Source organism: Macaca thibetana, chromosome 2 (genome assembly GCF_024542745.1).
Source record: "Macaca thibetana thibetana isolate TM-01 chromosome 2, ASM2454274v1, whole genome shotgun sequence".
In the NCBI taxonomy this organism is placed as follows: Eukaryota; Metazoa; Chordata; class Mammalia; order Primates; family Cercopithecidae; genus Macaca; species Macaca thibetana.
The window spans coordinates 11463702-11474247 of NC_065579.1; the positions used below are offsets into that span (position 1 = coordinate 11463702).

General features: G+C 42.7%; 1 protein-coding gene and 5 non-coding genes across 8 annotated transcripts; all 6 read right to left on the reverse strand.

Moving 5' to 3' along the window:
- Nucleotide 1: 1 nt before the first annotated feature.
- On the reverse strand, nt 2–6310 carry EIF4A2 (eukaryotic translation initiation factor 4A2). 3 transcript variants are annotated; one of them, XM_050776650.1, is made up of 11 exons: nt 6248–6310; nt 5408–5453; nt 5189–5321; nt 4776–4915; nt 3825–3993; nt 3606–3715; nt 3234–3377; nt 2635–2772; nt 2319–2408; nt 2019–2098; nt 2–777 (listed from the first exon to the last, which is right to left on the reverse strand). In XM_050776650.1, the coding sequence occupies exons 1-11, from the start codon at nt 6274–6276 to the stop codon at nt 633–635; spliced, it is 1224 nt and encodes a 407-aa protein (XP_050632607.1). In that variant the 5' UTR covers nt 6277–6310; the 3' UTR covers nt 2–632. The 3 variants fall into 3 exon arrangements, with proteins under 3 accessions (XP_050632607.1, XP_050632599.1, XP_050632617.1); XM_050776642.1 differs by having other exon boundaries at nt 5408–5456; XM_050776660.1 differs by lacking the exon at nt 2–777 and adding an exon at nt 1474–1591 and having other exon boundaries at nt 5408–5456.
- On the reverse strand, nt 2153–2291 carry LOC126949512 (small nucleolar RNA SNORA4). Its single transcript, XR_007723791.1, has one exon. It is a non-coding gene; the product is annotated as a small nucleolar RNA SNORA4 (small nucleolar RNA).
- Nucleotides 2468–2599, reverse strand: LOC126949496 (small nucleolar RNA SNORA63). Its single transcript, XR_007723775.1, has one exon. It is a non-coding gene; the product is annotated as a small nucleolar RNA SNORA63 (small nucleolar RNA).
- Nucleotides 3031–3208, reverse strand: LOC126949565 (small nucleolar RNA SNORA81). Its single transcript, XR_007723840.1, has one exon. It is a non-coding gene; the product is annotated as a small nucleolar RNA SNORA81 (small nucleolar RNA).
- LOC126949497 (small nucleolar RNA SNORA63) lies at nt 3434–3560 on the reverse strand. The gene has a single exon (XR_007723776.1). It is a non-coding gene; the product is annotated as a small nucleolar RNA SNORA63 (small nucleolar RNA).
- On the reverse strand, nt 5016–5084 carry LOC126949568 (small nucleolar RNA SNORD2). Its single transcript, XR_007723843.1, has one exon. It is a non-coding gene; the product is annotated as a small nucleolar RNA SNORD2 (small nucleolar RNA).
- Nucleotides 6311–10546: the final 4236 nt, after the last annotated feature.

Genomic DNA, 10546 nt, shown 5'->3' on the forward strand with positions numbered 1-10546 from the left:
CTTTAAAGTGAATATACAATTTATTTAACATTCAAACTTCATTAAGACATGTGCAATATGGCAATTTTACTGGGGATTAAACCCTACCTAGGATGATTGCTTGCTGGGGCTTAGCAACAGGGTCCAGTTCACACTTAGCACTAATTAAATACTTTATTGAATAAATACAATACCAAACAAAATGCATTCAAATGCTTTCTAAAAAAATTTTAAAGGCCTTTCTACTCAGGCTAATGACAAACACAATAAAGGCAGATATGCTAGTTTAACATAATTGGCTGATTTTATACAGCACTTATATCTTTTAGTCCACAAGTATATTATTAAATGATAGAGAACATCTAATACAACCATTTCTACAGAACTAGGAAATAAATTTCTAAGAAAGAAAGATTTTACAGACCCCATCTTTTATACCCACCCCAACAGTCTAACTCTAAAGAGGATAAAGCCAATGACTTTCCTCACAAGAGCTCACGACTAATGTCGCTTTGCTATCAAAATCTGTATTTCTGATCCGTTATGAGCATTGAGACAAGATTCAAATATTCCCAAAGAAAGAAGCACAATGCACGTTGTGATCGCCTATTCAGCAACAGCGAGCACTGCATCCAAAACTCTCATCCCAGGAATTAAATAAGGTCAGCCACATTCATGGGCATCTCCTCCACTGTAGTATTGTAGAAAGTCTCAATGTCACGAAGAATCCTCTTGTCTTCTTCAGTAACAAAGTTTATAGCCACACCTTTCCTCCCAAATCGACCCCCTCTGCCAATTCTGTGTAAGAAAAAAACAATCAGAATGTTACTTCTCACATAATTTATGAACTACTGAACATGACGATCCACTTGTTAACCATCAGCTGCTGTTTACTTATCAAGGTTATAGTTCGTGCTTCTAACTGGAGCACTAGCTGCTAATGCATATCTAGAGAAAAAAATCTTCCTTTGCAGTTAGTGCCAAAAGGATTCAAGGCTTGTCTGGCTGCAAAATGAGATTTTTATCAGGCATCTTGAGCATTATTATAAAGCAGATGACAGTATTGTGTTTGGGGTAGTGAAATTAAAGCCCATACCAAAGTGGGCCAGCCAAGAGCAGGTGTCAGCCTGGGACAGATGTAAACACCAGGAATAAAAGAGCAGTTATGTAATCCATTTCGACGCACTTCTGGAACTGTAAACTGTAAACAAATGCTGCAAAGGTTAACTATTTTCTAAAACTTACTTTTTTCCAGTGGGAAAACAAGTATTTGGTATGGTAACCCAAACTTATCACTGCTTTTTTGCTCAGTTTCACACGTTGTAACTCAAATTACTCAAAACGTGTTTAACCGCCAAACAGCTACCTTCATGTTAGAAACCAGACAATACAAACCACCTAGTAAGAAAAGTTCCCTAACAGAAATACTAATACGAAAGATGCCTCAGCTGGAGCAACTTAAAATAAATAATCATGACAAAAGAAAAACAAATATAAATACCGACTCGCTCTTTATTCAAACAGTGTGCTGTTTCGCTTATGATTCCACGTCCTAAATTACGTCAACGCCGTTTCTGAGTGCCATCTCGTCATCAACTGCTGCTATCGACTCCTGTATTTTTTAAAAAGTCTTTTTTTACATCACATAACAAAGTACGATTCAATTTATTTAGGGATAAAGCCACTATAACTAAACCAGGGTTCAAATTGCTACCAGGCGACACCAAGAAAATCCCAACTATGGAAAAAATCAAGAAAAAGCACATGGACACAAGAACATCACTAAAAGCTCAAGCATAAGCTAAGACCAACAATTGCGGGGGAAAAAAAAACCTATGCCCACAATCTGAGCAATGTTTACAAGTTTTCCCACTTTGTTCTCGTCAGCCTTCCCCTAGTACAAATTTAATTACATCATCTTACTGAACACTACTGACTTGACTGAATCTATTCCTTGATTTGATGTTACCTTTCATACAAATCACAGTAGAAAAATGTATGAATTTTTTTTCAATACATCCAAGATGCTGGCTTCTCACCTGTGAATATAGTTTTCACGATTGGTAGGTAGATCATAATTTATAACCAAAGACACTTGTTGCACATCAATCCCGCGAGCCTGAAACACAATGGCATATGTTAAAAATTCTAATTCAAAAAACATGGTACCTGTCATGTAGGCCACAAAATAGTAGCGAACTATACTAAGTGGTATAGCCCACTGTGGAGTGTGGTCCTTTTACTCTTCCAAATAGCCCAAGCTGGCAAAGGTTACTTAAAAACCTTCCCCCCAAAAAGCTAACTTTTGGTAGATTTTTAAAAAGCATTAAGAGACTTACCAACAAGTCAGTAGTGATCAGAACACGACTTGACCCTGACCGGAATTCCCTCATGATAACATCTCTCTCCTTCTGGTCCATGTCACCATGCTGCAAATTAATAAACCTTAATTCAAGAATCACCAGTCAGGTCAGTAATTTTAATCAACATGTATGAGACCAAGCGTCCCTGGCTGCTACAGGAATATAGCAGACAGGTATAGTTAAGAAACAACTTTATTTTGAGCAGGGGGAACGACAACACAGCACTTAGCAGCTATATTGTAGTCTGAATCCTGCTTTAGTGGAAATCCAGACATTTTAGAACACCTCTTACCAGAGCAGAAACTGTGAAGTCTCTGGCATGCATTTTCTCAGTCAGCCAGTCCACCTTGCGCCTTGTATTGAGAAAAATAACAGCTTGCGTAATGGTCAGTGTCTCGTACAAGTCACAAAGTGTATCCAACTTCCATTCCTATAATGTTTAGAAGAGAAAGTTAACAGTCATTTAGCTTTTCCAACTTTCTTCAGTTAAAAATACATTCTGGGCCAGGCACAGTGCTTATGCCCATAATCCCAGCACTTCGGGATCCCAACACTTGAGCCCAGGAGTTCCAACCAGTTTCCAGATAGTGAAACCCTGTCTCTACCCAAAATACCAAAATTGGCCCCTCTTAGCCAGTCATAAAACGTAGAAATTATAAAAATTAACTTCATTCTATTAGGTCTAATGAGATATTGCACCAAATCTTAAGACAAAGGACATTGGACATTAAGAAAGAGGTCCATCCCAGTCTTTACAATCTAGTGCTGTTACTTTTCTTCTTGTGTGTACTCTGCTAGCATTATTGCAAAAACCAAGACATAGTCCTAGTGTCTGCAATTTTAGCACAGTGCTTATACAAGAAGGTAAAATAATGTCTAACAATCAGTTACCTCTCTCTCAACATTAATATAAAACTGTTTGATTCCTTCAAGGGTCAATTCTTCCTTTTTCACCAGAATTCGAATTGGGTCTCTCATGAATTTTTTGGTCACTTCCAACACATCAGTTGGCATTGTGGCAGAAAGCAACACAACCTTGAAAAGAGAAAATTATGTTGTAGAACAACTTACACAGTAATACCCAAGGGAAAATGTTTGAAGCCAAGCGTCTCTGTCTCACTACAGAATGGAGTTAGACAGAGATAGTTATGCATCAAGTGCTTTAAGCAGGGGGAACGACAATAAAACACGTCAGTTGTATTGTAACAGTACCTGCATTAAACCCCATCTGTACCTTTAAGAGGGGAGTGAAGTAATGCTTACCTGAATACTTGTGTTTAGTTTTTGGAAAATCTCATAGATTTGATCCTTAAACCCACGGCTCAACATTTCATCTGCTTCATCCAAAACAAACATTTTGATCCATTTTGGAGCTGTTAGAAACAAAGTCATACTGTCACTTCTAGATCTACTCAGTAATATGACTTTTCAACTGTAACAGTAAAAAAAAAAAAAAAAAACTCTTTTAAAGACAATACTTACAAAGATATCTTCTGTTTAACATATCAAAAACTCTCCCAGGTGTACCAACAACAATATGTGGTGCTTCGGCCTGCAGTTTTTGCATTTCATTTCGAACATTTGTTCCACCAATGCAGGCATGACAAGTTGCTCCCATATAGTCTCCAAGTGCCAGAATTACCTTTTGGATCTAAAAACCAAGCCTTAATTATTATCCTGAAGAACTCCAGGAACAATGACTACTTTTTAAAGCATAATGGCAAATTTAAACTGGTCTGCCAACAGCTTTTATGCATGCACAGCACGAAACTACTTCCAAGCTTAAAACGCAGACTGACCTAACTGCTTCAAGGTAAAACTCCCTTAATGTCTTTCTTCTGCCTTGTCAAACTTGGGATGCTGCTGCCCCACGCATCAGCTAGACAATTCAAGAATAACATTTCCTACATTATTCTTCACTGTGTGTAGGGAGTACATAGTGAAATATATGTTCTGTAATTACAGCTAGGGCAAATAATTTTTTTCCCCCAGAGGGTATTGTGCTTTATATAATCTTGACCTCAATAAAGCCTCCAGCTTTATTAGGAAGGTTTACTTCAAAGCCAATATAGCAGTGAGCTTTGAAAACATAGCATGCAACAGATGCATCACAAACTACGGAGACAGTCAAATGGTAACATGTCACTGCAGTTTTCATGTTGCACAACTGCATTCAAACTTAAAAAATGGGGACAGATCTAGTACATCCAAGAGAGTGTTTCGGATTCTCAATCTATTAGTATACAACCCTACAAACCATACCTGCATACCCAGTTCTTTTAAAGCTTTCAACAAAAACTCCCTGCATGCATGGACAATTAAAAGGAAGGATCTGGTAGGACCAATTTATACTAAGTTTTAAATTCTTCACAGTTGTGAAACCTGAAACCTATGCAACACGCAAGCAGTTTTTTTGAACTACACTATCAATACCTGTTGAGCCAGTTCTCTGGTGGGGGCCAATACTAGTGCTTGGGTCTCCTTGAACTCAATCTCCAACTGTTGCAGGATGGAAATAGCAAATGTGGCTGTCTTGCCAGTACCTGACTGAGCTTGAGCAATCACATCATACCCTAAAAAAAGTAGGATACATATTTACCGATCCCACATCAAATTGTCACTTCTACTTTACACCATGTATTCCATTTGGAACATGAATTATGCCCAAATAATAAGTGATCAGCAATGAGTATTCTCTTCATTTCAGGTCAGTCCCGAAAGATGATTGCCATCATTTCACTTTAAGGAATACAAACAGGTGCTAGTCCCCCAGAGGTTACTTTCCCTTTTACGGTCCATGACTATGTAGAATAAAGTCATTTCCTAAAAATTCCAGTTTCTTTTACCTTTAATACAGGGAATAATAGCTCTCTGCTGAATAGCGGAAGGCTTCTCAAAACCGTAAGCATAGATGCCACGAAGAAGAGACTCCTTTAAATTCATATCATCAAAGTTATCAACAATCTCATTCCAGTTGCTCTGTAAGTTAGAAAAAATAATGCACGCATGAATGAGATGAACACATTCACCTTTTCAAAGCTTCAACATCCACAACCGTTTCTTACCTCGATGACACCATCGGGGTCCATTCCCTCTGGGCCGCCATGTTCTCTGCTGACAAGAATACTGCAGTCAGACATCCCTTCCAAGCCACCTTAACTGCATCTTAAAGGGATAGCCCTTTGCAACCCGTCTCAGCACATTAGCCTCCCCTGCACAAGTTAAAGCAGCAGCCGCAGGACGAATATCACACTGCGCGCCTTCCCTAAAGGTTGGGGGCCGCGGATGTCCGGAAAGGCAGCCCCCCAGGCCCCAGCGCATGGGGATCCCGTTTCGGCGGCGGAGCGTCTCGCGAGAGCTCGGGGCGACGAGCTCCGCCCCCAACAATGCGCAAGCCGGGTGATTGACGCGGGCGGAGCGGCCTGGCGAGAGCGATGCCAACGGTTCGCCGGCACCCGTGCCGGTCCGGTCCCATCGCCTCCGCGCCGTGGCCGAGTGGAGACCGCTGCCTCCAACCCTTCCCCAACTGAAGCCAAGGACCCCCAACTCCTGTGGTTGACCAAAAATAAAGCTTCGGGTCCTGGTTACACTGTACCGAACGCAGACTGCGCCACGGCTGTTTACTGCATGTTTCCCGTGCTCTACACTGGGAGGGGAAGCAGCCAAAATTCCGTAATGTCTTAGGGAGGAGAAACGCCCTTTAGCCACTGCTTTCGCACCATCGTCCTGTCTCCCCACAATCCGGGCCCTACCCATCATGGAAGCTTCTGGAAGGGCACAGGGGTGCTGTACCCTAAGGAAACGTGCACTAAGTTGGAGTTTTTGCCTCCATGCCATCCACTATAATCTCTCCTGGCGCCCTACGACCTTCACTACAGACCGCGACCGCCAACAGAGCGCCATACCTGTTATAATCCGCGGAGCCACCAGACATGATCCGAAAAACCACTCAGCGCCCGACTGAAAAGACAGCAGAGCCCCGCCACCCGTTTTTTATAGGCTCGTGGCCGGAACCCGTTTCTTGCGGAGGAATTTTCTCGCCGTGCTTCGGTCAGCCACAAAATTGTGATCCTGGGGTCGTTACGTCGGATAAAATCCTAAGCAAGACGGTTGGAAAATCCAAATGTGGTAATTTCTCGATATTATAGGGTCGCTGGAAATCCTAGGGCCCGGGGTTGGGTTGGGATTCTTTACCTCGCGGCGGAAGAATATCGCTGCGGCGTTAGTCAAACACCACTTTCCCCGCCCGCCCTGCTCCTACGGGGTTTCCGCGTCCCTGACGCAGAGGCGGGCCGGGGGAATCGAGCCGGAGCCGGAGGCGGAAGCCGGAGACGCTGCCCGCTGGGCGTCTGGGTCTTCCCGCGTGCGAGGGGTGCCGACTCGCGGCTCGCTGCCGGCGCTCAGGTGCGGGAGGGGAACTCGGTTATTCCACTTGCTCCCACCGCTGTTTAATTTGACAGTGAAGACCTGCCTGGCATTTAGCCCGACCATTAACATCCCTTCAGATCTTGGAAACGTAAAATTCCTGCTAGGGAAAATGTCGGCCACCCAGCGAGTCCCGGAAAGTTTGGTTTACCGGTACATTTTGCAGCGAGAAAAAAAAAATGGAGTGTCATTTGCAGATGTCTCTGGAGTAGCCAATTCTATTCTCATATCGTTTCCGGTCTCTCGCTTTCTTTTTAAAAGAGTGTTAATGATTTTAACCTAACAGGTGTGAGGAATGCCTGAAAAAAATCATAAACTTTTGCAAATGGATAGAAGCTAAGGAGCAGTAATTTTCCGTGGAACGCACGAATTTAAATGGACGCTTTGGCGGATACAGCTCTGTGCCGCTTTGGGACTACATCGGTGTTGATTCCGTCTATATTGGTCATTTTTTAAGGGCTTTGAGCTTTACCGATATATAGTGAAATGTTGATTTATTGAAATTCAGAGCAATAATATCCTTGCTGCGTAAGCTGCACGAGTCTTTGAGCTCCAGATGTTTTCAATTAGCCCCATCTCAGGTCCCTTCACAGCAACAAAAAAACAATATATGTAGTCATTTAACTTTAAAATACAACCCTACCCATGGTGCAAAATATCATCGAGAATATCTGGAAACATTTTATCATATTTCAGAAGGCCAACTTAATCATTACTGGGAAAGCTGACTCAATTTTCTGTATTATTGAAGATATTTGGTTCTAAATACTATTTTAATACGAAAATTATTTATTCATTTGAAAATTCTTATCGTGCCAGGAATTGGGACAAAGATGAAGAGTGCCAAAATGGCAAAGTGGGCCTGGCCCTCAGTCTATTGGTACTGCTCCTCATTCATTCCTCTGTAATGTTCGAAAGCCATATTTGAGGTGATGCCAGACATTTTCTGAGAATGATGGTTGTCAGAGATCCTTGTTGTCTCATCCAAAATATACTAAAACTATCCTGAGATCTAAGAAACTGAAAAATATACTAAATCAAAAAAGTGACCAACCGTTTGGTTTCACTTGGGTGAAAACAGTTGGTCACAGGGTGATACCAATCAACAATTAACACTTAATTGTTGGTTGTTTTCTTTAGGATTAGCACTACACTAGATGCTGTGGAGGATTTTCAAGCCTCTTAAGGAGAAGTCTATCCTGGCTAACATGGTGAAACCCCGTCTCTACTAAAAATACAAAAAACTAGCCGGGCGTGGTGGCGGGCGCCTGTAGTCTCAGCTACTTGGGAGGCTGAGGCGGGAGAATGGCGTGAACCCGGGAGGCGGAGTTTGCAGTGAGCCGAGATCACGCCACTGCACTCCAGCCTGGGAGACACAGCGAGACTCCGTCTCAAAAAAAAAAAAAAAGAAGAAGTAAGGGCTAAACTCTGTGGTATAGGTTTGCAAGTGCTGAGTAAGTTTCAAGGTAAGAAAACTTCAAATACAGTCAAAATCCACACCCACACTGCCTGTAACCTTACAGTGTATTCCTAATAAGTGCAGTGCTTACCACATTTGCCTGTGCTTACTAAATAGTAAACATTAGTAACTAATAAATGAATTAAAGATCAAAACGTATACTTTAACAAAGTTTTGCGTATCAACACAGAGCGTGCTCTTTTAAATTTAAGTGATTCTGCTTACCTGGAATCTGAAATTAGATAGCCTTCTCAGTGGACTATAAATGCTTCTTTGTCAAATTTTAGTGTTTGAAACCATTTATACTGCAAATAATCCTAAAGCTCAGATTATTTCCATATCTAAGCCAACTAAGGTAGTTTCGTTTTGCTCTTCAAGAGCATCAGCTAACAATTCTAAAGCCAATTAGCAACCAGAGAAGCAAAGAATTAGTACAAATCTGTCAGTGCTACATGGAAAAACAATAACAAAACCTTAAAAGAATATGCATTCAACCAGGCACGGTGGTTCATGCCTGTAATCCCAGCACTTTGGGAGGCCGAGATGGGCAGATCACGAGGTTAGGAGATCGAGATCATCCTGGCCAACATGGTGAAACCCTGTCTCTACTGAAAGTACAAAAATTAGCCGGGTGTGGTGGCGGGCACCTGTAGTCCCAGCTACTCTGGAGGCTGAGGCAGGAGAATCGCTTGAACACGGGAGGTGGAGATTGCACTCCAGCCTGAACCCGGGAGGCGGAGGTTGCCGTGAGCAGAGATGGTGCCACTGCACTCCAGCCTGGGTGACAGAGCAAGACTCCACCGGGAGGAAGGAAGGAAGGAAGGGAGGGAGGGAGGAAAAAAAAAAAGAAAGAAAAACAAAAGAAAAAAAGAACTGCCTGGAGCTGGATAGAGATGTTGGTGCTACTCACCTCTTTTTTTTTTTTTTTTTCTTTTCCTTTTTGGCAAACCCAGGATAATCTCTGTAACTTCTTTTTATTACACAGTTTTTGAGGAAATTAGAGGCTAGGTTCTGCTTGCCTGTGACCCCTGACGCAATTTGGAGGGTGGCATTTACTGCCGTGTTCTTACACTATAACTTAGAAAACATTTGTGGTTGGGTGTGATGGCTCACGCCTGTGATCCCAGCACTTTAGAAGGCCGAGGTGAGCCGAACAACCGAGATTAGGAGTTCGAGACCAGCCTGGCATACATGGAGAAATCCAGTCTCTACTAAAAATATAAAAATTACGCCAGGCGTGGTGGCTCACACCTAATCCCAACACTTTGGGAGGCCAAGGCGGGCAGGTCACTTGAGGTCAGGAGTTCGTGGCCAGCCTGGCCAACCCGGTGAAACTCCCTCTCTAGTAAAAATACAAAAATCAATCTGACGTGGTGGCGTACGCCTGTAATCCCAGCTACTTGGGAGGCTGAGGCAGGAGAATTGCTTGAACCCGGGAGGTGGAGGTTGCGGTGAGCCGAGATTGTGCCACTGCACTCTAGCCTGGGTGACAGAGCGAGACTCCGTCTCGGGGAAAAAATATATATATATGTATATACAAAAATTAGCCAGTTGTGGCAGCGCACACCTGTAATCCCAAGTACTCAGGCAAGAGAATCACTTGAATTCGGGAGGCGGAGGTTGCAGTGAGCTGGGATCCCACCACTGCACTCCAACCTAGGCGACAGAGAAAGATTATGTCTCAAAATAATAATAATAATAATTTGCATGAAGATAGGTAAAGATATTAACAGAGTTGAAGAAAATAGAGAAAACTGAGGAGGACCACGGAAGGACTTTTAAACTAGCTAAGAACTAGGTTTGAATCCACTGATCCAAGGTTATTAAACTCTATTGTGTAGCCAAGATACAGAAGTTTTTCTACCTTTATAGAGGAAGACTGAAATAAAAGTACATTGCTGTACTTCAAATCAGGTGATCAGAAACTGTGGTATGCATAAAAATCAATGGGAACATCTATTTGAAATGCAGATACTTGTGGACTCTGCCCTCTCACCCAGATTCACTGGATCTGAACTGAGGTGGGGCCAGCTTTTTATTTTGAAAAATTAAGGTTGGGAGCAGTGGCTCATGCCTGTAATTCCAGCCCTCTGGGAGGCCGAGGTGGGCGGATCACTTGAGATTAGTAGTTTGAGACCAGCGAGGCCAACATGGTGAAACCCCATCTCTCCAAAAATACAAAAATTAGCTGGGCATGGTGGCACACACCTGTGGTCCCAGCTACTCGGGAGGCTGAGGCAGGAAAGCAGGATAATCACTTGAATCTGGGAGATAGAGGGTACAATGGCATGATGGTGGCACTCCAGCCTGGGCAACATCT

What these genes read in the sequence shown, in the direction of transcription:
- EIF4A2 (XM_050776642.1), bottom strand. Translation starts at nt 6,276, where the DNA reads ATGTCTGGTGGCTCCGCGGATTATAACAG. An exon ending in ACTTCACAGTTTCTGCTCTG is followed by an intron (nt 2,409 to 2,634) that starts GTAAGAGGTGTT and finishes ATTAATTTGCAG; the next exon opens with CATGGTGACATGGACCAGAA. An exon ending in TGATCACTACTGACTTGTTG is followed by an intron (nt 2,099 to 2,318) that starts GTAAGTCTCTTA and finishes ATTGTGTTTCAG; the next exon opens with GCTCGCGGGATTGATGTGCA.